This window comes from Hippopotamus amphibius, chromosome 9 (genome assembly GCF_030028045.1).
Source record: "Hippopotamus amphibius kiboko isolate mHipAmp2 chromosome 9, mHipAmp2.hap2, whole genome shotgun sequence".
NCBI lineage: Eukaryota > Metazoa > Chordata > Mammalia > Artiodactyla > Hippopotamidae > Hippopotamus > Hippopotamus amphibius.
Window position 1 is genome coordinate 90,389,812 of NC_080194.1, and position 27,236 is coordinate 90,417,047.

At 56.0% G+C, this 27,236-nt stretch overlaps 1 protein-coding gene across 6 annotated transcripts; it reads left to right on the top strand.

The window, feature by feature from the left end:
- The first annotated feature begins 543 nt into the window (after positions 1-543).
- Positions 544-26,718, top strand: USP2 (ubiquitin specific peptidase 2). Of its 6 annotated transcripts, XM_057750415.1 has the most exons (15): positions 544-619; positions 1,409-1,701; positions 8,907-9,715; positions 9,940-10,125; positions 21,232-21,282; positions 21,801-21,924; positions 22,133-22,244; positions 22,343-22,453; positions 22,612-22,676; positions 22,863-22,966; positions 23,055-23,135; positions 23,268-23,346; positions 23,570-23,677; positions 23,814-23,934; positions 24,155-26,718. In XM_057750415.1, exons 3-15 carry the CDS (start codon positions 8,948-8,950, stop codon positions 24,240-24,242), a joined length of 1,998 nt encoding a protein of 665 aa, XP_057606398.1. In that variant the 5' UTR covers positions 544-619; positions 1,409-1,701; positions 8,907-8,947; the 3' UTR covers positions 24,243-26,718. The 6 variants fall into 6 exon arrangements, with proteins under 6 accessions (XP_057606398.1, XP_057606396.1, XP_057606397.1 ...); XM_057750413.1 differs by having other exon boundaries at positions 561-1,701; XM_057750414.1 differs by lacking the exons at positions 544-619; positions 1,409-1,701 and adding an exon at positions 2,704-2,789.
- Positions 26,719-27,236: the final 518 nt, after the last annotated feature.

Genomic DNA, 27,236 nt, shown 5'->3' on the forward strand with positions numbered 1-27,236 from the left:
AGTAAAATGAGCAGAGAGTAGAGAAAGAGTAGAGAAAAAGAGAGGAGGCAGAAGAACTGGCCCTCTCCTAGCCTGGATGGGAAGGAGCTGGAACATTTAGCCTTCCCTGAAAACTGAAAGCTGATATATATGCCCTGGGGTTCAACTTCTGAACCTTCTCCCCATGACCCTTCCTCTTTCCCAATACCTTCCAGCTGTCCCGTCGTGTCATATTCAGGTCCACTTCAGGTGCTGCACCCGCTCCACACTCGCGTGCCTTTCCTCCACGTGGTTCTCTGTATATGTCGGTCGCCTGGGAGATCCTGGGCGGGCGGGGAGCTAATGACGCCACAATAGGAACAAGCCAATAGCCGTGACGCGTCTCGGTGACGCAAGACACGGGGTGTGGCTTTGCTGGCCCCGGCGCAATGAGGCGGCTGCCCGCTGGGTGGCGCCGATTTCCCGGGGAGGTCCTCTCAGGGCCCCCCGGCGGAGGTGGGGAAGAGGCGGGCAGGAGCCCAGGCCAGGAAGCCCTTTGCGTCAGCTGCTGCTCACTGCGCCGCTCCAGTACCAGCCGGGACTCAACCGCAGCTCCATGCTTGTGCCCGGCTCGACTCGTCCATCCTCGGAGAAGAGGCAGGTACCTGCCACCTGTCGGAGACTGGGGAGGGGGGATGCGGAGGGCAGTGCCGTTTGAAGCTCAGAAAGTGAGGTGTCAACGAGAGCTTGGGCAGAATGGGCACTAGAAATGTAGGGCGAGTGCCAGCTGCGCTGAGGATCTCCAGCTGTGGGTGCCAGTTTTTTTTTTCTTTTTTTTTGGGGGGGTGGGGGTGGGGGAAGCCTGCCAGCTGACAGCCCAGGGTGCCAAGAAGAGCCATCTGTGTGCTGATCAGTGTGTTCTAAGGAAACGCTGCTTGGGCAGGACCAGGTCTCTGAGCCCTGTGTGGGATGTGGCTGAGAGTGATGCCCGGACCCTGATAACCCCCTCCCCACGTGTGCGTGGCAGCTCATTTACTCTCTCCTCTCAAAGCTCCTGGGGGCTGTCTCCGGTCAGTTTGCCAAAGGGGGTGGGGTGGGGGGAGGGTTAAGTGAAGGGGAGATTTTCCACCAATCCCAAACCAGAAAGAGGTATCTTTGAAATTCTCACCAATCTCAAACCAGAAGCTGGCACGCGGTGCTCCAAGGCAAGTAACTTATACTTAACAGCCAATGGAAGCCCTGGCCAACCCCTTCTAGCTGTCCTCTAAGGAGTGAACATCTACCTCCTGACCCGGCTGCTCTTAGAATGGGCCTGAGCTGGAGATCCTGCTGATGCTCACCTCCCCAGGCACAGGCATGAGAAGGTCCCCCACATCAGACTCATACAGTGGAGAAAAGGAGAGCTGGTTGGACTGGGGTTGGAGCAGCCACCACTCCTTTGATGCTGTAGATGATGCCAAACTGGAGTCGGAATGAGAACTGGAATGAGGGCTGGGGACGAGGGCATGCTCTGAAGTGCATCATCACGACCTGAGCTGAGTCAGTAGCCACTGCTGAGACAGGGTGGAGGCACCACCCCGGGTACTCCCAGTCCTCAGGGAGAGCCGTCAAGAAACAGGAGAAACAGACTGGGAGCTGACAAGAGCACCAAGGCCTGAGAGGTTAAGAAGACTGCACCTTCCTCCTGTGACCCTGCCCAGCCAGCCCGGCTCCGTAGGCTTGGGATCCTGAGCACACCTACAGGTAGAGTGGAACCACCCCAGAGCAGCCAGCCTTGCTCCTGGGAGCCTGGGGGAAGCTGCACTTGCTATATTTTTCTAGGTAGAGGAGGAAGGAGCCCGAGTGGGGCTGGCCCTTCTCTGATGGGTGAACTGGACAGCTGGGAATAGGGCAAGGCTCCATTTGCCTTGCCAGCTGTGGGACATGGACCAGCTCAGAAAACTATGGCACTGTTCTCTGGCATTAGAACAGAGCCCTCCCGCAGAGTGGCCTGGAGGCCCCTTTCTCCCTCTCAAGGTTCACCCGGGAGGTGCTACTACAAAGACTACCACTAATTGTAGTAATAAGTGGAAGTATTCAATATAGTAATAATTATCATTTATTGAACTCTTACTATGTGCCAGGAAATTTACAAATATTTAATCCTCACACCTGTGAGGTATAGCATTATTATTACTCCTGTTTTACAGACTAAATAAGGTTCAGACAGCTTAAATGACTTGCCCACTGTCTCAGGGCCAATAAAAGGGAAAGACCCGGAATACAAGCCCAGGCCTAGAAGTCCATTATAAAAGATTTTGGACTGGAAACCTGAGAGGGATCCCTCCTGCCTCCCCCTACCTGTGTGCCCTTGAGCGAGTTGCTGTCTGCCTCTGGGTCCCCTCCATCTCAGAAGGAAAGAAGGTGGACGAAGGCTGTCTCCTCTTCTCCAGTTCTGTGACTGATACCTCCTTCTCCATATTTTCGCCTTATTCCACCCCCATCCCTCTACCCTCTTTCCAGTTCTGTTTCCCCTTGAATCCCTCTTCTTTTCCATTTCAAAATGCCTCCCTTCAAACAATCTCTTAGGATCTCTTTGCCTGGCACCAGCCCACCTCAAGGGGGAGGGCCTGCCACTGCCCCTTTAATTCTCCCCGGGCTTGGAATGCCAGAGAGTGGAGCTAGCCACCTCCATGAGGTCAGATAAGATACTATATATATCTGAGTCAGTAACCTGAGCTCCGGATTACCCAGGCCCCAGTCAGACTCCTGCCTCTGGGCCCTCCACTGCGCTCCCTGCCCTGCTGGGGAAGGAGAAGCCCCCAAATCCTGCCCAGTGTCCCCGGACACAGGTCAGTAACTGCCCCTTTGGTATCCACATTTCACAGGGCCATTGTCCAGAGGACCCTGGACTGTCTTGTTTGGGGGAGACTGTCTGTTTGCGGGAGCATGTGAGAGGCCGCCCTACTAGGCCTGGTGGGTGCTATGGGCAAGACCAAGGGCTCAAAGGCCAGGAGGGAGAAAGATGAAGCCCTAGAGGAGAGGGAGGGAGCCTGGGGCTCTCCCTTGGGGTGGGGGTACCAGGAGAGTACTTGGAAGGGAGGTGGCTGGAAAAGAGAATTAAAGGGTTCCAGTACTGCCTGGGGGCCCATATCTTTACCTTTTCCTGCAAGTGTAGAGAAGCCCACCGCCTCCCAACCCCAAATCAAAAAGCACCCTATAGAGACACTGCCTTTAAGCCCACCCACCTCTTCTCCTCCAGGCAGGATTCTGGCTCTAATCTCCAATCTCTTTATCTTACCTCTTCACCCCCTCCCAGCCTGTGGGTACCTATTGGGATCTAAAGAGACTTAGAGGGACCCAGTTCCCCTTGGATGACCCCCTGACAAAGCATATTAGGCACTAAACTGGGGGGTCAGTGGGTGCCAGTCCCTGAGAGGCAGAGCCACTAGTGGCAGGCTGAGACTCCTGGGGGCCTGAGAGGAGTCAAGGGAACTCCTGGACTGCGACAGCACAAATATCCCCCACACTGACCTACTCCACCTGCATCTTCCACTTCTACTAGGACATGCCTTGACCTGGGAGGCGACCCTTGTGTCTAGGCAGTGCCCCAGCAGCTGGGCATGCAGTTGAGAAAGTGTAGATGGAGGGAGACAGGGCCCCTCTCCCGGCCCACTCTGCCCGTCAAGGTCAGCCGTCTCAGTGCCCCGTTCCAATGTTGTTATGTTAGCAAGCGGCTTTGGGAAGCTCTGAGGTCACCACTGTGGAGGTTCCCGAGCACCTGGTGGAACTGGCTGGGATTCCCCACTCCCTTGTCACGAGCACCTGGTTAGGAGGGGACGGGACTGGACCCTGTTGAGGTGCACCTCTGAAGCCCAGCTAGGGGCCTTCTATCCAGGCAGGGGCAAGGCCACAGAAGCTGGTATGCCTTCACCCCAGAAAGGAGAGCGGATCTGGGCAGAGAGGAGCAGTGGAGGCTGCTGGGATGTCGGGCATCACCCATCGCTACCCTGGGGGCCAGGAGTGCCTGGGATTCCTGGGGAGCAAGTCGCTCCCCTGGCTGGGCAGGTTAGGGAGCTCTTCACGTGAGCAACAGGAAATGACGGTGGCTGACTAAGGGGATGGTGGCCCCAGGAAGATAGGGTTCGTTTTAACCCCTGACTCAACTAGTGTGGGTACCTCGGGGAGTGGGCTGAGGTAGGAGCAAGGGTAGGAGGCTGGGGGGCATGTCCATAACCAGGCCTTGGGCCAAGAGCCCTCGCTGGGGCCAGATGCTGGTGCCAGGGGCCATGCAGGAGCTTGGCATCGCGGGTGAAATGGAGGCCTCCTGGACCATCTCTTGGCCCATCAGCGTCTCACTGGGGCTCAGGTTGCAGCCGGCTTCACTTTCATTCACCTGCAGTGGAAACTCCTGTGGGAGTCTGTACCTGCCATTGCTGTTGCCTAGACAGTGGACGCCTGGATCCCCCCCACCCCCTGCTGCAGGCCCCCCACCCTGTGCCAGCTCAGGCAGAGGCCAGGGAAGTGAGAAGGCGGGGGCTGGGGGGGTGGGAATGGGGGTTGGCTTCAGGGTAGCTGTCAGCAGACAGAGCCCAGGTAGGTCCCAGTCCAGCTCTGCCACTGCTCCCAGTGTGACCTTGGGCAATCCACCTCACCTCCCTGTCCCCTAGTTTCCTCCGCTGCAAATGGGCATAATAATAGCCCCTGTTACTCAGGGCACTTGTGAGGATTAAGTGAGCTAACATGCAGTGTCCCAGAAGTGTCAGTGCAGTTTTAAGCTTTAATAACTTCAGAAATATGAACGCTAAACGCCTCATTTGAATGTTTCATTATTTAAATGTCTTGTCTATTTTTTTAAACTTTGAATGAAAATATTTTGATTTTGAATTTAACGTAAAAAAAGTAAAACTTCAAATGATGTTTGTAAGCCAGGAGCACAGGGAAGGCTGACGGAGTGCTGGACTTCGGGCTGTTGAGAAATGAGAAGCTGCCTGAGAAGCACTCAGTGTGATGCCTGGTCCAGGGGTGTTCGTACCTGCTGGGGGGGTGATGGCCAGTTGGCTCATGCGCCCCTTCGGGAAGAGGCATGCCACCATCCCTCCCAAGAGGGGGAAACTGAGCAAAGCGTGAGGGAAGCCTGGCAGAGCAGGGAAGAGCCGAGGGCCCCGGTGAGATGGCACGGAGGAGAAGGCTGGCAGGGAGGCTGCCCCTGCTGTCCAAGGTGGCGGGCACCTCGGGAGGCGCTGCCTGGAACCACATGCCTGTACTTGCCAGCTCTGGGTAAACAGTGAAAGGAGTCGGGCAGTAGGGGCCCCACACTGGGCAGGGAGGGAGACGGGGGATCACAGCCAATCGGCTGGCCTCCCACTGCCCCATGAAAGGGCCATTCAGTTCAGGCGTTCCTTTGGCAACAAGGAGACTCGCGGCCATGTGAGTGCCCGTCCTGTCCCTGTCTTGCGCAGCAAGGCTATAGCCAGGGACCCTGGCCCACTCTCCCGCCCAGGCCGTGCTCTGCAGCCTCCAGGGAGAGCCGTGCCAGGTAATGTGAGGGGCACCAACGCAAGCTGCCTGCTCACCTGAAAGATGCTGGCACTGTCCTTAAGAGTGAAACTGGGGGTTGGGGGAGGGGCGAGGCCTGCTCAAGGCCTCAGCCCTAATAGGGACCCTCTCCCCAGACAGGGGAATTGTAAGCCAGGTGCCAGCGCTGAGAGGCAGCTTCCAGGGCGTGACCACCTGGGACTGCAGTGAGGGAGAGGTCAGTTGCCTGCCAGATTGAAGTAGACAGGAGAAAGGGATTTAGGAGTCCTCCTGTGATACTGGGGACTGGAAGGTGTGGCTCCACCTCCAAACCCCAACCCTTCCCAGGGCTCCTTGTGGGCCATCCCAGCGCTGTCTGTCCCTGTCTGCTGTACCTCGTTTGGCCCCAGCACTTCTGCGTCAGCAGGGCAAGGAGAGGTCGCAAGCTTGGGGCACTGCCTGCAGAATACCAATTCCCTGGGAGCCTTAGTGTGGGGGAGGGGTAGAGGGACCCGAGGGGAGGAGGCATGAGCTCCTGCCCTGGGCAGGGCGGGTGCGGAGAGGGGGAGGTGCGGGGGGCGGGGGGCGGGGGGGGGTGCCGCTGTATCTGATTGGCTGCCCGGTGTCCCAGAGCCCAGCTCCTGAGACCTGGAGTCTCTTTGACTTTGAATTATTGATGGAGCTCTCCAAAGTGAAATAGAGCGGGACTGGTCCCACGCCCCCGCCCCTTGTGCCTCTTTCTGTCTCTCCCTCTGGCCTCCTTCAGCCTTCATTCTCTTCCTTCTCCGGACCTCAGAAAGCTAAGCAGGTGGGAGGGAAGCTTGTGGTTTCCCCCTAACCCTGCATGAGGTCCTCCTCCAGTTCTCTTTTCCTAGGAAGGGGTGAAAGTTGTGCTGGAGGTGGGAACAGGAGAGGAGAAGGAGTGTATGTGAAGGGTAGGGGGCCCCGGGCCAGGTGGGGAAAGAGTGGATGGTAACTTATAGGCCAGGCCTTTCTGACGCCGGCCTGGCTGAAAATGGCTAGAGGTCTCTGGCAGGGCCTAGAAGTTTCATTCTGGGGCCTGTATGGAAGGTGTCAGCTGCTCACCTCCCACCCCTGCACCTATGCCACGCCTTACATGGACCAAGTTTCTAGAGCTCTCTGCCTGGCCCTCAGCACCTGGGGCTTGGCACCAGCTCCTCTCTGCCCTAGTGGGCTGGGCTGCGGCCTAGGGCAGGCTGTGGGCTGCCTGAGCCACTGACTGCCAAACAGCTAGATTCAGCCCACTGCCGGCTCATCGGCTCATCCCACCGGGGGCTTCAGGGAGAAGCCTGGCACCCAGGGCTGCGGTCAGAGGCCGGCCCGGCCAGGAGACAGCCAGCCCTGACATTATTACAGGCCTACAAAGGGAGGAGCCGGGCTGCCTGGTGGGGGCTGGGGGAGGAGATAATGACCACTGTCACTGTTGAGAGCTTTCATATGTTATTATGTCATCTATTCCTCGCAACCCTGTGAGGCAGGGATCATAATGATGACAATTACACTGATTTTGCAGGTGAGGAAACTGGGGCTCCGAGAGGCTAAAATGACTAGGGCACAGTTAGCCGGCTAGTCAGCCACGGGGCGCGTCAAAACCAGCCCCTACGCACACTCCTCGGAGAGTCCTGGATGGCTCTGCACCCCCACTGCCCCAGGAGCCCCCCAAGAGCCCCTGCTGACGCCCAAAGAGGCCCGATCCTACCTGCTCCTCTCTCTGAGCGCCTTTGCCCTTCAGCTCCCCTGTAGATAAAGGCTGCAGGTTTATGGTGATGGAGGGACTCTGGGGGGCCCCCACGTGAGCCTAAATTTGATGGGAGTCGTGAATCGAGGTAAAATGGGAGGAGCCCTGGGCTGGAAATCTGAGAGACATGGACGCCAGTCCTGGCTCTGCTAGTGTGTGACCTTGGCCAAGTCAGCGGCACCTTTCCCATTTGTACAACAGAGAACTTAAGGTGGATGACCCCTTCATCAAGTGGACACTCTCAAATGTCCAGGATGGGGGGTTGATGGCCCTAACCAGTCTTAATTGACTGGAGTATGCACTGGACTCGGCTGACTCCAAGTTCCTGAAAAACAACTTGGGCAAACATCTCACTGTTTAGCCTGAGTAACACATGGAGGATGTGCAAGTCTTTTGTAGCAGCAATTAAACCGAGCCTGACAGTGAGGGTGAGCGACAGGTGCAGTGCATCTAACTGATGATCACCCTTGTTTCAGTAGCCGGGAAATCTGGGATAGATTCCCATATCTGAGGTCCCCGCGGTGAGACTTGGTTCGAGCTATTTCGCCTCTGTCTGCTTCCTTATCCTCTATTTAAAGTGTGGTCATGGCTGCCCACTCCCTGGGCCCTTGGGAAGATTCAATTGGATGATGGATGTGGAAGTGTCTTCTTTTACTTGTGGTAAAATATATATGACATGAAACTTAAAAAAAAAAAAAAAGATGGATGACCCTTTAAGGCTCTCAAAACTCCTCAATTCAGAGCTTCTGTGTGCCTTCAGCAGACCCACCCCAGCGGCAAGGACTGGGGGTGGGAACAGAGGACTGCCTGCAGTGCAGGATTTTAGCCTCTAGGGGGCCTCCTTTGCATAAGTCATTATCATCATGAGCAGTTTGTGAGGGATGCTGGTAGGGGAACCCCCCCCCCCACCCCCGTGAGGCCACAGGGCCCTAACTCCACTTAGAAGGCTTAGATCAGTGAAGAGGGCAGGCTCTATCACACCAGGATCGCCCACCGCAGCAGGTGATCGTGTCCAGGGAAGAACTCTGGGGTAGGGTCTGGAGACTGAGGTCAAGCTCCCTCTCGGCCACTCACCGCCACCTCCCCCCCAGCCCCATGGGCCTCCTTTTCCTCGTCAGGGATCTGGCCAAATGATCCTCCGGTCAGGCCAGCTCAGACAGCGTAGAATTCCCAAAAGATTCCTGCCCGTCCCATAGGTCAGAAAGGAAAGGAGCAGTCTTAATTCTTGGAATGTCCAGCATTTTCAATCCAGGGGGTGAGGGCAGTGGCATCCCCCCATCTCGGAGTATCTGCAGAAGCTGATGAGAGGAAGCACATGGGACCTGGGCTGGAATATCTTTGTTGCTTGAAGGGCTGCAGAGGTAGGGCATTTCCCGCTCTCATGCTGGGGTCTTTGAGAGGAGCACTCGGAGCGGCCAGGACATGCTGAGACCGATTGCCCCGTGTGGTTCATGAAAGCCAGCTCAGCTTTCGTGCTTTCCCTGAGGTGTGAATGCATGGGTGCGTGGAGACCTGCGTGCCTGTGTGCACGTGCACACGCAGAGGTGTGTCTCAGCCGTGGGCTGAAAATAGACTGTGGACATAGGCTGTGTGGTCCCTGGTTGAGGTCTGGGCAGCTGGGGATGGAGAGCAGGTACAGTGGGAGCCTGAGCCCCGGCAGGGCCCTCTGACAACTGCTTTCCTTGTCTTTCAGCCCATGAGGCTCCCAGTCCCCACTGAGTGCCGCCCTGAAGAATGTCCCAGCTCTCCTCTACCCTGAAGCGCTACACAGAATCAGCCCGCTACACAGATGTCCCTTACGCCAAATCGGGCTATGGCATCTACACTCCCTCTTCCTACGGGGCCAACCTGGCTGCCTCCTTCCTGGAGAAGGAGAAGCTTGGTTTCAAGCCCAGCCCCCCCACCAGCTTCCTCACCCGTCCCTGTACCTGTGGCCCCCCCTCCCTCCTGGACTATGACCGAGGCCGCCCCCTGCTGAGACCCAGCGTCCTCGGGGGTGGTCAGCGGGCGGAGAGCCAGACTCGGGGCAGCGAGCGGCCTTCAGGGAGTGGACTCAGTGGGGGCAGTGGATTCCCTTACGGAGGGACCACCAGCTCCCTCGGCTACCTGCCCGTCAGTGCCCGCAACCAGGGGGTAACCCTGACTCAGAAGAAGTCGAACAGCCAATCAGACCTGGCCCGGGATTTCTCCAGCCTCCGGACCTCAGATAGCTACCGGCTAGACCTGGGCCGCAGCCCCATGCTGGCCCGCACGCGCAGGGAGCTGTGCGCCCTGCAGGGGCTCTACCAGGCAGCCAGCCGCTCCGAGTACCTGGCCGACTACCTGGAGAACTACGGTGGCAAGGGCAGCGCCCCGCAGGTGCCCACCCAGGCCCTGCCCTCACGCGTCCCTGAAGTCCTCAGCCCCACCTATCGACCCAGTGGCCGTTACACTCTGTGGGAGAAGGGCAAGGGCCAGGCCCCTGTGTCCAGCCGCTCCAGCTCCCCAGGGCGAGACATCATGGTGAGTTTGCCCCTTGGGGACCCGGTGATGGGCTGGGGAGGCAGCCACAGATGAGGAAAGGACTCCCGACTTGACCAGTGATCGAAGGCAGAGGTTTTTTTCCCCCAGGCCTCACAGCAGCTGCTCCTGCAGCCCAAGTGGGGACAAACCAAGGAAGTCATCTCAGCACGTCTGGTGCCCTCGTAGCTTGATGTCTTGCTCAGGGACTTTCCCACTCTCCCCAGGGAACCCACTTCACGACCCGTGCACTCAACAATGGCCCAGCGGTGCTCTTGGAAATGTTCGGCTACCCTCACACACACTGCGATTCTTATCCTCTACTTTCCCACCCAACGTGCCAGCGTCCCCTGCAGGCCCTGCCCCATCCTGGACTGACTGCTGAGGCCCCCAGACCACCAGTGTGCCCTGTGGTAAGAGGGGCCCCCGGCCCTGACTGCATCTCTCCTCCTGCTCAGGCTTTTACTTCCCAGTCCAGAGACGTGGCTTAACATTGGGACATAAGACATCAGGAGAAGAGGGTCTCTCTCTGATGGACACTGCCTGGCTCAGGACCAGGGTGTCTGGACAGGAGTAGTTCTTGTGTGTCTTTAGAGACAATGGTGCAGAACTTTTTGCCTAGGGCTTTAGACCATCCAATCCCTCTCTACTCCAGTTGTGCCTGGGCTTGAATAAGGGAAGAGGCTCTGCTGGAGACTGAGTTAAGGGCTGGCATGGCCCCACCCACATCTAATCCCTGAACATACCTCTCTTGGGGCACTGACTACAATTCTGCCTTTTCTACAGTCATTAGTTTACCTATTAGGTGGTGAACTCTCAGAGGATGAGAAAGAAATCAGATCTCAAGATCCCTTACCATGTACCTAGCTCGGTGCAGAACTCAGCTGACCTGCTTATCACTCAGATGGATGGATGGATGGATGGATGGATGGATGGATGGATGGATAGGGGTGAGTGGGTGGATGGATGGATGAGTGGATGAGTAGGTGTGTAGATGGACAGGCAAGCATATGGGCAGGAGAACTGGGTGTTGCGTCGCCTTCATTACTTTACGTACTCTTCTCCTACTCTTAGGACACGTTTCTTTTAGAAACAATGGCTGTGCCGTAGCAAGACATCCTGCTTAGGGGGCTTACGCAGAAAAAGGGAGCAGGAGTGCAAAACAGGGGTGGAGCTTTAGGTCACAGATCTTGAAGCTTGTCATAACTAAAGGTCTTGAGAGGACAGCTTTGATACCTTTACTTAAAGAGTCTTGGCCCTGCTGGGCCATCTGTGAAGTGCCATGGGACATGCAAAAGCTGGTGCCTCCCAGAACATTCAGACCCTGAGAAGGCAGGACTGGCTAGGTTGGAGGGCTGGTGTAGACGAGGAGTGGTAGATGACAGAGCTGGCCACGGAGAGAAAGCCATGCTCTCAGGGGACGTGTGCTTAGGTTGGCGCACGACTCACTTGAACAGGCCTGGTGCTGCTCATCTCAGGGGCAGTCAGAAGATGGCTCTCAGGGGAGGGGCTTGGGTGCTAGAGGCCTCCACGGGGATCCCTCCCTTTGCTCAGAAGAGAAGGGCTCTTTATGGGACTCAGTGTTCCTCAAAATGGGGTCTGCAGACTGCCTTCCTCAGAATCACCTGCACAGCTTAGCAATTCAGGGGTCTGGGCCTCACCCAGACACCCCAAATCAAACTCTCTAGGGATAGTGCCTGGGCATCTGCCCTTTTCACAAGCCTTTCAGGGAATCTTCAGGCACACTGAGGTCTGGAAATCTCCCCTCCGCAGACTAAGCTGCAGAGCCACTCTCAGCCCCCATTCCAAGGGAGCAGAGCCTCCTCCTTCCCACACAGGCGTACCCCAAATCTCCCTGGAGCCTGCTGCCCTCCACCCCTCCCACAGGGGACACCTCCACCCCCAGGGCCAGGGGGAGGGCAGTTTCGAGAGAGGACCTCAGAGGAGTGGCAGATTGACCTGGAGCACGCTCAGCCCCCCAAATATCCCTCTTTGCTGTCCAGAAACAACCCACCACACACAGAATTAGCCAGCAGCCCTACAACTGAGCTAGCGTTTCCCTCTGAGCTCTCACTCAAGGAGATACTCCCAACAGGGAAAGGCCCCTCGTGGGGTCCGTGGTGTAAGACCTTGACTTAACCTCACCCCCTGTCTCCTCACCCCCCTCACCCTGGCTTCTGGAGCTGACTCCATCTTGCGGGGGTGAGAACAGTCTTGTCCATGAGGACTGGACCTGCTTCTTTCTAGAAGCAGGTCCAGTTTGTTTTCCCATTTCCATCTGAGGATCTTACCATCTCATTCATTCATTTACGGCGCTCGGCTTACTAACAGCGTAACCTCAGAGACATTCCTGAACTTCTGAACCTGTTTCCCTCTGTAAAACGAGAGCAATCAGAGTTCCCACTTCATAGATAATCGTGAGGAATCAAAGGTTGCGTGTGAAAGGGCCTGGCACGTAGTAGGTACTCGATAAATATCAGTCCTCCTTGCCCCCTTCCAGGTGCCTCGGGAGGCAGGAGAGGTGTGAGCCATGGTCTCTGCCCTCGGGCATGCGCAACTAACCTGGTGAAATAAGTTCTAAAAATAGGTGCAGTAGGAGGCCGCCCTAGGTGTCTTTCAGTGTCACAGGTGATGGGAAAGGGAGAGGTCATCCGAGGTTGGGATGGGCTGCTCTGACCGCTGGAAGAACGGTTTGCCTTTTTAACCTTGGACACCTCGCATCTGAGCTGTTTCCTCACCCATAAAAGGGAACGGTCATGCCTGCCCTGCCCACTTCACCAGGATGTCATGAAGTTCAAAGCAAATAATGGATGTGGAGGAATCTGAAACCAGTAAAACGCGAAGGGAGAGTTGGTTTAAACTTAAGGGGGAAAAGGAGAGGATGGAAAAGAAGGGGCATTTGGCAGCTGACTAGAGGAGGGGAGGGGACCACTGTTGGGAGGAAGGAAGTTGAGAAAGTGCATCCTGCTGCCGCAGGCCCCTGCGTGATCTGACTCCTCTGCGGCAGCCCTGGCCCCAGGGCTCCCAGGGTAGCTGACTTGAACTACAGTTGAACTACAGTAAAGGGAGGTCAAAGGCAGGGCCCACCGGGGAGTAGAACAGTTCTAACCAGACTCCGTCCCCTCGTTAATAGTAACAGCCCACATGAACTTGGACTCTCACAGACTCAGTTGAGCACTAGTGAAGAACTGGTGGAGGGGGACAAGAATTTTGAATAGCTCCCCCCACCCTGGCTTGCTTCAGCACCAACAAGATGCCATCCACAGAGGGTGCAGCTCAGCCTAGGTCAGTGAGGGCTGCCCCCAGCTCCACCTTCAGACAGACTGGAGAGGCGGGAGGTGTGTTGGTTCCGAAAACCAAAGAACCTTCCACTACCTCCGTGGGGACTCCAAGCCAGGCCAGGTGGGTTGGCCCTGCAGAGAGCCAGGGGCCCAAGCACCCAACCCAGTCCCGGCCCCCCTCTGCCGCACCTCTCCTGTTCCCTTGGGCCTATGGAAGGACAAGCTGTTCCCACTGAGCCCTGCCAGGGCTGCGCTTTAGCCCCTACAATCCATCCTAATCCTCCTCCACTCCCCGCCCCCTCCAGCTGCTCCCTCCCTGGCCCTGGCATTCTGCCTGCCCAGCCCTGCCCCGGCCACCCTCCTTTCCCCAAGATGAGCTGGGTTGGCCCAGCGCCCTCCAGAGCACAAGTCACCAGCCGGGCACCTGCTGCTCAGATGCAGAGCCTGGCCCAGCCTATTCCCCCACATGGCCTCTTCCACACCCTTGCCCTCTGCTCTGGGACCTGTTGCTAGGAACAAACGGCCGGGGCACCTGGCGTACCTGGGTCCTATTTGCCGCTGGGGCTGCTGACTCATCTCGCAAAGCCTCGGGTTCCAGCTGTTCAGTGACAAGGAGATTATATAAGCGGAGGTCATGTGATTTTTCTCTCGGGTGGGACTTTGGACTCGACTGCTGCCAAGCAGTGGGAGGAAGGGAGGAGTTTTACTCCAAAGAGCACAAGTTGAGGACAGCAGGGGCTGCCCTAGGGCTCCTGGGTGAGAAGTGTGACCTTCCTCTCTGTCCCCTGCCTTCTGACTCTGTTTACTCAGCTACGCTGAACTGCATCCCTGCTGTCTTTGTTTGTCCAGCTTGACAGCCTGAGACCCTGGGGCTTGTCCTCACCCGCTCGGCCACCCAGAGGAGGCTGAACTTCCTGAGGGCCTGAATCTGTGCTGACAGCAAAGGAAGGTCACACAGAGGAGCGCCTAAACCAGAGGGGCCCATGGCCAGGGCTGATACTAGCTGCTGAGAAAGAAAAGGTTGTCAGTGTGTAGTCTGTGGTTAGAATCAGCAAGACACAGTTGTGGGCTGTGACTTGGCAGTGGCCTTGGTGTGGCCTCACCCAGGCTTGTCTTCTCAATCAGTGCCCAGCATCGTGCTCCCTGCCTCCTCCTCCACCCCCACGCCGGGATGTCTCCATGAGTTCATGTGGTGTGGGGGTGGGCTGAGCAAGGCAGAAATTAATCCAAGCCTGCCAAAATGTTCCCTGCCCCGGGGGGGAGCCGCTTCGCTGACCATCGGCTGCAGAAATGAACATCACGTTCAGGGCCCAGAGCTGCACACGTGGCCTCTGCACCCTCTTACCTCAACGGATGCGTAAAACTGGTGCCCCTGCACAGAGGTATACACGAGAGAGGGAAGTGTGTGGGCCTCTGGAATCCAGCTGGTTCAGGGCAGACTGTTCAGGGGCTCGAGGGGGTACAGAGCTTTTGGCCTCCTGGGGTCTGAGTGATGCAGGGAGGTGGAGCTTCCTACAGACCAAGGAATGGCTGGCTGGTCCTCTCTCCCCAAGGGCACTCGTGGGCTGAAAGTCTAACCCCCTGACAAGGGCTCTGAGCCCTTACCAGTTCAGTCCGTCAGGCCACCAGTCTCTCGCGTGCGGTGGAAACAGCAGGTGCAGGCAGGAGTGGGGCTTAAGCCGTGTTTCCAAACCCAGGACCAAGCGGCTCACCAAGATCTGAGGAAGCAACATATTCACAGTCTTGCCTTCGCAGAGCTAACCCTGACTTTAATCTTTTAAATACTCCACCTGTGCCAGGAAGGATCGGAGGTGAGAAAATACGTACGAGGGAGGCAGGCCAAGCACAGCGTCTGAGACATGACAGTGTCAGGCTCCCGGAACAAGCGCTGCTCAGACTAGCTCCGTGTGTCTGAGGCAGAAAGTCATGGAGCCACAGCCAGATTCAGACCCCAGAAGCCTCTACGCCTTACCCGTCCCACTTCAGAAGCAGTGAGGAGAGAAGGTCTCACGGGGGCTTGGCTCGTTGAGAAATGACCACACTTCATCAGCTGTGTCCTGCAGCCGACGACACTGCAGCCTGTGTGAATTCTTTCCGCCCAGGCTTCTCAAAGGGCTCCCGTGCAGGAGCCTTCCCCAGCTGGGCCTCCCTGCTCCTAGCAATGCTCCTAACCTCCCGCATCCCAGGACAGAGGGAGAGAGCGGGCTGGCAGAATGCCACGATGTCCTGGGGAGGCGACAGGCCAACCGCTCCAGAGGGTCAGCGCCTGATAGTGCTTCCCGCAGCTCACTCACTCGACACGCAAACCCACACTCACCCCACCCTCCGAGGCTCCACGGGACGTCCAGGAGGCCCAGCAGAGCCTGGTCTGGCCCCCTTTCGTGATGAGCTCAACACCTTTATTAGGCACCCACGAAGAGAACCCACAACCCTGCCCTTGGGGAGGCATCGGTGTGATGGTACAATCAGCACACAAGCTCGGGCCATGTACAGAAGTCATAGAGACACTTATAAAACAAAGATAAACATATTAAGACAAATTCATACAGTGGAAACAATGCTAGTAGACTTGAGGGTATGCTGTAACAGTGTTTAGAGCTGGGTGAGGTTCATTGGAGAAGGCTCTGTGGAAGACGTGAATTTTGAGCAGAATTTACACGTTGGTAATTGGCAGAGAACAGGAAGGGCATTCCAGAATCTCCTGGCAGTTGTTACTAGCATGCGTTTTGCTGTAGGACAGGTCTGGGTTCCAAGCGCCACACTGCCATTTACCAGCTTTGAGGTCCTGGAAAGTCATCTGACTTCTCAGGGCTAAAGGTCCTACATCTAGAAAACAGAGGGAATAGTTACCAAGTCACTATTTTGTTAAGCAAGTTAACTGGGATAATATATATAAAGCACTTAGCAGTGCCTGGCATTTAGTAAGTACTTCATCTGTGGCGGTTTTGGTTTTTAAGCGAGAGAAGGCAAGTGCTAAAGCAGGTTGGTTGGCAGCGGGGATCAGAGAAGAGTGAGGGTGGTGACAGTGGTGTCGTCCAGCCTCTGGATGACAGCCTCACAGACAGGACTACCTGAGGCTTCCGTGCTGGAGAGAAGAGTCGGGTGTTTCAGGGCAGGGGAGGGACGTGATGAAATGCAAGCCCTGCTGCAGACAGTGTGGGACTGGCTCGAAAGGGCGGTTAGGAAGAAGGAAGCATGGAGGAAAAGCCCATTGCATTTTGTCCGGGGTCCAGGTCTGGTCACCGGGCAAGGACAGTAACTGTGGAGATCACCCCTCCTACCATCGCACCTCACTTACCACCCAGGAGAATGCCCTGCAGCTCCTGCCGCCTGCCCCCTCCTCCCACCACCAATACTGGAACAACAGGCTGTGCTCCCCTCTCAACAGCACAGAATTGCTATTCTGTGGGAGGCCTGGGGTGCAAGCCATACATGCATCCTGGACACATTCCCCATGTGGCTGTGGTCGTGTGTGCAGTGCGCGTGTACATGTGGAGATGAGCAGGCCAAGAGGAACAGAAGGAGGCCACAGATGAGTAACAGCACACACTGCTGCCTCTCAGAGTATTTTTAAATGCTAAAAATACTGACTAAAAATAGCCATCAAGCTCCAAACAAGATACTTTCTCCAGGCAGATTCTGTGTGGATCCCCAATAGGTGAGGGGGGGAAGCAGCAGGAATAAAACCCCAAGACCTCTGATCTTCAAGTATTGCTGCCCTTAGGGTCCGAGGAGTACTCTCACCCCCACGCCAGCTGAGCACCTATTTCTCCTCCGTGGTGGTACTTTCTCCCCATCTCCCAAAAACAAATCAAAATCTGAGATTCTAGGAGAGATGGAGTTGGGTAACTGGGTAGAAGAGGCCAGTAAAGGTTCTTTCCTGGGGCCAAAAGGGACAGTGACCTGTGGTGCAGTATAAAAATACGGGCATTGCCTCTCTTGATAGCGGGCCAAACCAGGACTGGAGGGAGGGAGGAGGGGGGCTCAGTCCCAAAGCCGTGGAAATCCACCTTCCTAACCTGGGCCCTGCAACCCTCACGGACTGTGTGGATATTGGGCTCCAAGAAGGCCTGAGTCCCCCCTGAATGCTGTGCAAGAGTTTGTGCGTGGGTGCATTTTTCCCCGAAAAAAAAAATGAGTACAGAGCTTTCATCGGGTTCTCAAAATGATCTGCAGCCCCCAAAAAGTTAGGAATCGTTTGCTGCCTTGGGGGAAGCTCACCCGGCTGACACTCGGCCTTGGAGACGTGTCCTCTGCGGGCCTCAAAGACAGTTTCTCCCGAGTCCCAACCCCGAAGTGGGTCCCAGACTCCGCGCTCCGGCCCTGCCCGCCCCCCGAGGGCTGCCGGGTCTGCGCGGCAGCCGGGGCCGACGGGGGCCAGAGGGCCGGGGGCAGCCGGGCGGTGGGCGGACCCGCGGGAAGCGAGCGGGGGCGCGGCCTCGATGGGGGCCGCGTGCAGGCGCCGGGGGCGGGGCCGGGCGGGGGCGGAGCTGGCGCCCGGGCTCCGCCCCGGCGCTGACGTCGCGCGGCCGGAGGCGCCGGCAGGGCCGCCAGTCGGCCGGAGCGCGAGGGCCGGTGCCTGGGCGGTAGACAGCGCGCGCCGGGGAGGTTGAGGCGGAGGAGCGCGCTGTCGGCCCGCTGTAGCGGTTACCGCCGGGCGCCGCGGACGGCGTTCTGTGGCGGCCTCGCCGGCCTGGGCGTGCGGACCGTGGGACCGCGCGGCACTCCCCCGCGCCCCCGTTGGCCGACGTTAGGCGAGGGGCCGAGCCCACCGCCCGCCCCCAGCATGCGCACCTCGTACACCGTGACCCTGCCCGAGGAGCCCCCCGCCGCCCCCTTCCCCGCCCTCGCCAAGGAGCTGCGGCCGCGCTCCCCTCTCTCCCCTTCCCTGCTGCTCTCCACCTTCGTGGGGCTCCTGCTCAACAAAGCCAAGGTACGCGGGGCCCTTTTCCGGGACCCCCACGCCGAGGGCTGGGGTTCCGCCTCCTCCCCGGGAAGCCCCCCTCCTGCCGCGCGCCGGGCCCGGGCGCGGAGTCTGCCCAGCCCCCACCCCCCCTTTCCCAGGGTCTCCCGGCAAGGAATGCCCCCTCCCCAGGTGATCTCACGCTTACCCGCGGCCCCCTCCCCTTCTTGAGATCCCAGCCCCCGAGTCCCCCGAGCCCCCCTTCCCCCTCCCTCTCCTCGTCCCCGGCGCCAGGTGGCTCTTGGGCTCTTAATTCCAGGCACCTAGCAGGACAGGTGCAGGAAAGCGTAACCTTGACTAGTTCTCGGTGTGTGAGGGAACGGGCAGCTCGCTGGACTCTGCGGGCATGACTCCTCCAAGGCCAAAACCCAGCAAGAAAGGCTGGTGGGGAAGGGGCCGCCTCCCCGTCACTCATCCCAGAGGGTCGGTCACCCTGTGAAGGGCAGAGGAGTTGCAGACAGGGAAAGAGGTCAGCGTCCCTTCCCTTCCCAGCCCTCCCCAGGCCAGCTGAGTGGGCACTGGATCCCTCCAATGATGTAGCCGTAGCCACCGCAGAGGGATGCTGGGGCTGAAGGCTGAGCGCTGCCCCCTGGGGAAGGGAGAAGGGGCCAGAGCCTAACAGATCTTATGTAACAGCACCATCTCCTGTGTTGGCAGTGCGTGCACTGCCCCGTGCCAGGGCCACACCAGGCTCCTTGGCTGCAACCAGGACTCATGGCTGACCCTCATGGCACAGGTGAAGTAAGCCGGAAAGCCCCTTCCTGGGGTCTGGAGTGTGAAGACATAAACCTCCAGCAGCCTTTTTTCCATGGCCCACGTTCCCAGGTGTTTCCTCCGCGTTAACACAGAGCGGGCTCTTACCAAGCCCCCTGCTCCTTCACTGGGAGGTGAATGCTGGCTGTTTCCTGGCCATGGAGGTGGCATCTCCCTTCTAGAACAATGGTTGCTATTGAGTCAGATTAGGTTTGCCGATGGCTCATTTTAAGCAAGTTCTTGACCCAAACATTCTCAGCTCTTTGCACTTGAGTTCCAGCATCCCAGCTGGAGTCATTTCCTCCTCTCCTGCTGAGAGGCTGGCTGTGCAGGGTCTCTTCCAATTTCTCCAGTTTTGGCCTCTCCCTGTGAGCCCTGAGGTAGGATTGTTTTCCCCGTAAGAAAGGTCACTCCTGGGACATTTTGTTCCTCTCTGGAATGGAAACTGCTGACTTTCCCTGGAGCTCCTGATTTCCTATTCATGGCAGAAGAATATCTGGCTGGGCAGAGAACAGCCCTGCTCTCCCCTCCGCTCCCACCCCCTGACTCCTGTTACCAGCCACCTTCTACACAGAGTGCTTAGAAATTGGCAAGTAGTTTTGAGCTCGGAAAATTTTAGACAAAGGCACAACCCCCACCCCCAGAACTAAGAGGGTCCTAGCGATCCCCTGAAGGAGCTTCCCCCCTCTCTCCACCCACCAGGCCATAAGCAGGGTTAGATCCTTAAGCATAGTAACCGTAGGTCGTGACCTGTTCTCCTTGACCTTCCGTCTGCTGGGTCAGAGTTGAAAGTGTCAACAGCACAGGAAAGCTTCATTAGAAAGATGCTTCCAGCCTCCCAGTGCCCCACCCCCACGAGTGCTGCGTGACTGCTGTCTCAGGCGAGGGCCCACTTTGGTGGACAGCGACATTCACCAGTGGCAGGATGCTTTGCTTCTGCGGCCTGTTTAGACAGATGTCACCTGAGGCATAGGGGGTAAGAACTAACACAGCACTGCCGGAAATAGGTGTAAGAGTGGGTATCCTGGGGAAGAAGGAGCAGGTATTTGGTTGTGGGCAGGCTTTACTATTTAGTTCCAAATGGGCGACACAGAGACTTCAGTGATTTTGTCGGGCCCCAGGTCTACTTCAAAATGCTGATAAGGTCTTTGTCCAGGGAATTATCTCTGTTGTGGCCCTCTGACTGGAACATCAGGGTTTAGATTGTCGTAAAGGTAAGATTTAAATTTTGCATTTGGGGCCATATGCTGCTGTTCTTCCGCAGATGCTTATACCCCACCTGCTGCCATTAGGCTTTTCTTTCTAGCTGCAGGTGGGCAGCAGGTCTCTCTGCTGCTGTAGGTATTTCCTTCCCTACCTGTTAGTGTTAGACCTAATCATTGGCAAGGAGGGATCTTCTTGTGGGATCAGCAGGGCAATGCCTGAGAACAGCCCTCCTTCAGCCTGCCTCTCCCCACCGCAGCCCACCCCGCCCCCTTATGCTGACAACCTCATGGGCTTTGAGCTGCTGACAGCACACGGCATGAGTAATTTTAGCTGAGTTATTTCAGGCTCCTGTTCTGATCAGGGTTGAGCTGGCCCCACGCATGCCCCAGCCAGTGTTGCTCCAGAGTTGCCTGCTCCCAGGTCCCCTCCCTGAGAGAGAGGGTGGCAGGCTCATCTGTACGCTGATGCTTTAACCCTCTGAGCCTGGAGGTTTTCTGACTCCTTGGAGGTTGGGCCTGGATTAGCCAAGAGACCTGGACAAACAATGCTCAGAGTCCTCGACTGAGCTCCTGTTCTCTCTCCCACCCCCTCACCAGCCTCCACAATAGGGACCAGAGCAAGAGTAGCGCCTTCAGCCAGGTGCTTACCTCTGCTTGGCCACAGTCTGCCATCAGAAGGATTCCCAGCCAGTGGCCAGTCAGGATGTTGAAACCGGAACCAGGCGGGGAGGATTCTCCCAGGCTTTAATCAGCCCGAAGGAGCTGAGCTCAGCTGGAAGGAATTCCACCTGTCTCTGGCAATTCAGAATGGCAGGCCAGCTAGAGTTTTTTCCCCAGCTGAAGATCTAAACTCAGTTAAGGTGTTTTGTCATTGAACTTTTCAAGACCTCCTTGAAGTGCTCATTATGACAGCTGCTTTAGATACCAGACATCTCAGGATACAAATGTAGGTCATTGGAGAGAGTGCCTGGATTTGGGACCTGAACTTTCTTGGACCCAGGAGTCAGGTATATGAATTCCTAGTCTCTGGCTCTAATCTCCAGTCTCCAATATGGCAGAGAATGAAAAGTAACAAAGATGGGGGAAAACACATAGTGGATAAAAGAAAGCAAAGCCTTGAAGCATATTTTGTGTGTTGAAAATGATAGGCATTCCACACCCCTCTTTCCTACAACGTACATAGACTAAAGTTGAAGAGAGAATACTGTGTGTGGCCCAATGCTAGTGGCTACAACTGGCAGAAAGTTGCAGAGAGAAGCTAACATAGGCCAGGCCTCTTCCTTGAGCCTGAATATGCCACATGTTCTTTGCTTACAGAATTCTAAGAGCACCCAGGGTCTGGCTGGTCTTCGTAACCTTGGGAACACGGTGAGTTCTTTCCAGCCCACTTCTTTCCTGAGGCCACTCCCTACCATCCCCACCGGGACCCTCTACCCAGAGTCCCCTCCTGGCTACATCTGACTCCCTACCCCCAGGCCAGTTGGTATATGCCCTTCCTGGCTGGTGTTTTACAGAGTTGCTGGGCTCTGCCTCACCCCCGCCCCCAGCAGGAAGCACTACTCAAGGGGAGTCTCCCTTTTAACCCCACAGCTTAGCTACTTTCCTGGATCCTTCTCCTCAAGGACATCCATCACTTCCCACCCACTCAGGTCCAGCTCCCCCACACCCTCTGGAACACCTCTGTAGTAAATAACCAGTTACATCACCTGTGCCAGCAGTGGGACTTTGCCTCACTTCACCGCCTTCACGTACAAACAGAGGAACTCCAGGCTGTGGGAGGATTCATTTCTGGGCCAGATGAAGCAGAGAGCTCTGGGTATTGAGTGACTAAACATGCCACCCAGGGGTCTTTGTTCTGCTGCTGACGTCCAGGTGGTCTCTCGCAGTGCTTCATGAACTCCATTCTGCAGTGCCTGAGCAACACCCCGGAGCTGAGAGACTACTGCCTGCAGAGGCTCTACATGCGGGACCTCAGCCACAGCAGCAGCGCGCACACAGCCCTCATGGAAGGTGAGGGGCCCGTCTCTGGACGCGCCCCTGCTCCCCCTCCGGATGCTTTCTCCACTCTACCGTCTCTGTACTAGTAGTCATGTGACATATGTTCCTCTCCTAGTTCTCTTTTTCTGGCTTCTTTTTGTTGGGACTCTGGTTTAAGAATTTCTAAGAGAAAGTGGCTCAGCTGTCCGCCACACCCCCTTCTACCCTTTTCTTCCGATAGAGTTTGCAAAGCTAATCCAGACCATATGGACCTCATCCCCCAATGATGTGGTGAGCCCCTCTGAGTTCAAGACCCAGATCCAGAGATACGCACCACGCTTCGTTGGCTATAAGTAAGGGCCTTGGGGACAGGTCCTCCCCACGGTGGGTGGTGGGCATGGCAGGTTCTAGGGACCAGAGGTGTCGCTCACTCCCTTTTCTTTGGGTTCAGTCAGCAGGACGCTCAGGAGTTTCTTCGCTTCCTTCTGGACGGGCTCCACAATGAGGTGAACCGGGTCACAGTGAGGCCCAAGTCCAACACTGAGAACCTTGACCATCTTCCGTAAGTAGGAGGAGAGTGCTGGGGGCAGAACTGCTCGAACTTCTTTGGGGGCAATGATTTGGGGAGAATTTTGGATATGAAGGATTTAGATTGCTAGGCCTTTACACTTACCACAGTTTGAGCTCTGACCCAACTGTCTTCCTCTCGCTGGGTCCTAGTGATGATGAGAAAGGGCGCCAGATGTGGAGGAAATATCTAGAACGGGAAGACAGTCGGATCGGGGGTAAGTACGGGCATGGGGGGAAATGCCTGCCTTCCCTCTGAAGTGCTTTGCCTGAGCAGAGCATGAGAAGCCCATTCTCCCGGGGACCTCTCCTGCTACCCAGTGCCTGGCACCCAAAGGACTGAGGCAGGAGCGGTGAGGAAGGAGACACAGTGTTTAAGCATCACATGTCCGTCTCTTCCCCAGATCTCTTTGTTGGGCAGCTGAAGAGCTCCCTGACGTGTACGGATTGTGGTTACTGTTCTACAGTCTTTGATCCCTTCTGGGACCTGTCTCTGCCCATTGCTAAGGTATGCACCCCTGCCACCCCGTTTTTGAAACTGCCACTCTTACCCTTTCACGTCATCGACCTCTGACCTTCACTTCTCTCTCTCCCAGCGAGGTTATCCTGAGGTGACTTTAATGGACTGCTTGAGGCTCTTCACCAAAGAGGATGTGCTTGATGGCGATGAAAAGCCAGTAGGTCACCCTCCATGGCAGCGAGAGCACGTCTCCCGCGCCCTCTCGGGGGCGGGCCAGTCTCGGGGTTGCTGGATTCGCCCTTGGCCTCTCCCATGAATCCTTCCCAGCTCTGTCTGTCGTGTCTTTCAGACATGCTGTCGCTGCCGAGCCAGAAGACGGTGTGTAAAGAAGTTCTCCATCCAGAGGTTCCCAAAGACCTTGGTGCTCCGTATCCTTCAGGTCGTCAAGGCCGCGGCTTGACATTAGAGAGTGGCTGACGGCAGGGGCCCAGGTGAGGGCCAGAAGGGTAGGAAGCTCGGACACTCAGTAGGCTCTTCCCTCTCGTTCCCTCTTCTGCTTCCTGAGAAGCACAGTTGCCCTCCAGGACTCTGTCTCCTGTTCTCTGACTCTGTGCTTGCCACCTGTCTGTCCTTGACTCACACCAATACCAGATCTGAAGCGGTTCTCAGAATCCAGGATACGAACCAGCAAGCTCACAACATTTGTGAATTTCCCACTAAGAGACCTGGACTTGAGAGAATTTGCCTCAGAAAACACCAGTAAGTATTTTTCAGCTGGAAGCACAGAACCAAGGCACGTGTGTCTAAGGTGCAGCTGAGAGGTGGAGGGGTGCTCCTGGGAGTGGGGGGGGGGGGCAGGGGCGCCTCAGGCTTGACCCCTGTGCTTGCTGCTCAGACCACGCCGTTTACAACCTGTACGCTGTGTCCAATCACTCCGGGACCACCACGGGCGGCCATTACACAGCCTACTGCCGGAGTCCGGTGACAGGCGAGTGGCACACTTTCAATGACTCCAGGTGAGACAGGCCTCGGGCGGGGCTCCCAGCTGTCAGGCACCTGAACCTCACCCAGAAAAGGTCAGGGCCAAAAGGGGCGCAGCTGCCCACTTGAAGACTCTGCGGAAGAGGGTGGCCTCGGGTGTCCAGTAGATCAGAGATGGGCCCTCCCGCAACCCCAGCCGCTCAGCTGCGTCGTGGGGCCCCGTGGCCGCCAGGCTCACCTGTCCTCTCTCCACAGCGTCTCCCCCATGTCCTCCAGCCAAGTGCGCACCAGCGACGCCTACTTGCTCTTCTACGAGTTGGCCAGTCCACCCTCCCGCATGTAGCAACGAGGAGCTACATCCCGTCCTCCTTCCCCGTGGTGGCCCCACACCCTAAGTTTTTTTAAAAAGACCAAAAAAGGCAAAAAAAAAAAAAAAAAATCCTGACAAATAAGAGAAAAATAAGGAAAGTGAAGCCGCCGAGCAGCAGTTGCTGCAGCCTGGCCGGGGTCTGGAGCGGGGAGCCTGGTGCCCGCGAGGCCCTCCTGGCAGGGAAGAGCGGCAGGACCCAGACCCAGCCGGCACGGCGCCCCTCAGCTTCTCGTGTTTGCGTTTGTAAGCTTGGGGTTTTTTCCTGTGTGATAAACAACGGCGGTCTGTGGGGAGAAGATCCTTGCCCACTGGTGGAGGCTCCAGACCCGGCCTCCTGAGAAGACAGCGCCCTCTGGAGCCTGCTGGGAGGATTGCCGCCCAGAAGCGCTGCCCTTTTTCACCTGGACCCCTGCTCACCGGTCCAGGAGCAAGAAAAACACCCATGAGCCAAGAGCCCTCTTAACGCTGCTAACTCCAGAGGGAGAGATGAGGGGACATCTTTGAAAAAAGCTGCTTTTGGTTTTTAAAAGCCCAACTTTTTTTTTTAATTACCATAACTAAAGTTTTCAGACTGGAGATGCTCTTTCACCTCTTCACAGCTGGGACGTTGTGCTGGTCATTTTTGGTTTTTTTTTAATTCTTCAAATACAGCTTTTCTAGTGCTAGCCCCCAGTGGTGCTAGGTGGGAGTTGGCCAGGCCCCAAGCACAGCCACAGTAGACCTGGGATCTGACAGGTTTTTTGTTTGTTTTTTAACGTTTTGGATGGAATCTAGTTGCCTCCAAGAATTGTGCCTTATAGCATTTGGGGACCAGGGGGTAACTGCCCCTCCCTGACACATCCCTCAGCCTCTTCCCTTTTCCCCAGTGCCATGTTTAGAGCCTCTGGGGAGCTCGGGGTCGTGCCCGTAGCCCCTGGCTTGCTTCACATTGCAGTGAGGTGAAGAGGAGAGTAGGTAAAAGGAGATTTCTTCTGACAGTGTATCAAGTTCTTCCTGCCCGCTTCCTCTAACCCAGCCGTGGTCTACTCCCAGCTGTTGGAAGGATAGCACGAGCCCCTTACCCTTGAGCTTCTCTCACCTTTTATTTATTCCCCCTTAACTTGCTTTTTCTCCCCGACCTTCCTGCCCCGTCCCCCCTTCTCAGAGCCTCCTGACATAGGCCCTTTGGACCGAGTTTCTCAGGGATGCCCATGCCGCCCCCAGCTCCTCTTAGTATCGGTCTGCAGGCCAACCTGGGAGCTGGAGCCTGGGTGTTTGGGGACATCTTGCCTCAGTTGTATGGTTCTTTCCCATGGGCTTGATTCTGCCCTAAGTAGTTGGGCAAAGCTCTGTGCTGTCCCAGAGAGAAGCTGTTCAGCACCAAGGCACAGGGCTCTGTGCGTGGAGCTGTCTGCACACCTGGGCCCCGCTTGTGCCCCTCGGAGCCCAGAACTTTCCAGTGTTCCCAGGAGGCATCAGAAAAAGACACCCTGAGTCTAACTGGCCTGACCCCCTCCTGCAGGGAAGACCTGTGAACCTGAGCCAAAGGGCTGGTGTACACTTGTTTACTGTGTAAGCAAGAGGAGAAGAATGTGTGATGTACAGTGGAACCTTGTACAGAATAAATGATAGCTTTGAGAAATAAGTTGGTAAGTGATAGAATCTTGATTTGGTATGGGTTTGAACCCAGGAAGCACTCCTAGCCTATCAGTGGAGATATTTTACTACTTCAACCAGATTGTAGATTCCAAGTTCTGAAAAAAGTTAACTACCCACCTTTTAGCTTAAACTTCTCAATTCTATTTAAAAAAAAAAAAAAAGCTGGAATAGTACACATTTTGAACACTATATTCCTCATATGGATTCACTGATATATTCACATTTTGCCACATTTGTTTATGTATACTTGATTCTTTGGGGCAAAAGATTTAGGGGTGAGGTGTCCTATCGCCACTTCTAAATACCTCAGTGTGCATCTCCCACATAACCACAAGCCTGGCTTCACACCTAAGGAAATCAGCATTGCTAACAGACATCACTTTAAATGGACTGTCTGCTTTTTAACTGTTGGAATGGTCACTCTGGTGGTTCTCTTGTTGACACACTTGGGTGCCAGTACAGACCTACGACGAGCTGCGACAGGTCTCTCCAGCAGAGGCTGAATACAGCAATGTTTGCTCTTAGAGCAGAGTGGCTATGCCTGGATGTGGAGTGATCAAGACTTGGTCCTCAATAAATTAAATGAAAGGTCTCAACTTGCCCCACTAATACCTGGAAACAACAGCCTTTATGGTAAAGGTGTTGTGCTCTAAAGTGCTGTTTTCAAGACGTCACCAGATTTAACTCCTTAAAGGGAGGGTCTTGTTGGGACTTGACTCCTTGGATTTTCTCTTTTCTCAGTACCATTCAGATCTTCCATTTGTGTCACCAATCCCAAAACTTGGGAAACTTACATCTCTTACAACACTTTTAAGTTGAGCTTAAAGTGTTTTATCGGGATTTTTCCTGCTATCCATGGTCCAGACACTGAGAAACCAAGGCCTCTCTCTCCCACCCTTCCTGGGACAGCGACACTTGCTGTCACACTCACTTCCTGGGCTGAGACAGTGGTGGGGGCAATTTTTCTGGGCATTTCCAAAGAAGGATTGAAAACAACAGTGACTCAGCCTGAGATTTGTCCCCGGCCTGCCTTGGAAGGGGCCCAACCCAGGAAAGAGATTCCCCCCAAAACACAAGTGAACAGGATCACCTTCAAAAGGGAAATAGGTGTAGAGTACAATGGATGGCTGAGCCCCAAATCGATGTAAGGTGCTATACCTCTCCTGTAACTAATTTCTCACTAGACGTAGAAGCCACGTGTGCTTTTGTTGTCTTCCACTGGGGAACAGACAGACTATAGGTAATGTTGAGGGCGGGGGCTCAGCCTTTCCACCCTTGCTCCCAGCCCTCCTTTCTGTACCTAACCTGTGGGACTTTCTCATCCCCATG

What these genes read in the sequence shown, in the direction of transcription:
- USP2 (XM_057750415.1), top strand. Translation starts at nt 8,948, where the DNA reads ATGTCCCAGCTCTCCTCTACCCTGAAGCGCTACACAGAATCAGCCCGC. An exon ending in CCCCAGGGCGAGACATCATG is followed by an intron (nt 9,716 to 9,939) that starts GTGAGTTTGCCC and finishes CACTCTCCCCAG; the next exon opens with GGAACCCACTTCACGACCCG. An exon ending in TTGATGGCGATGAAAAGCCA is followed by an intron (nt 23,136 to 23,267) that starts GTAGGTCACCCT and finishes CGTGTCTTTCAG; the next exon opens with ACATGCTGTCGCTGCCGAGC.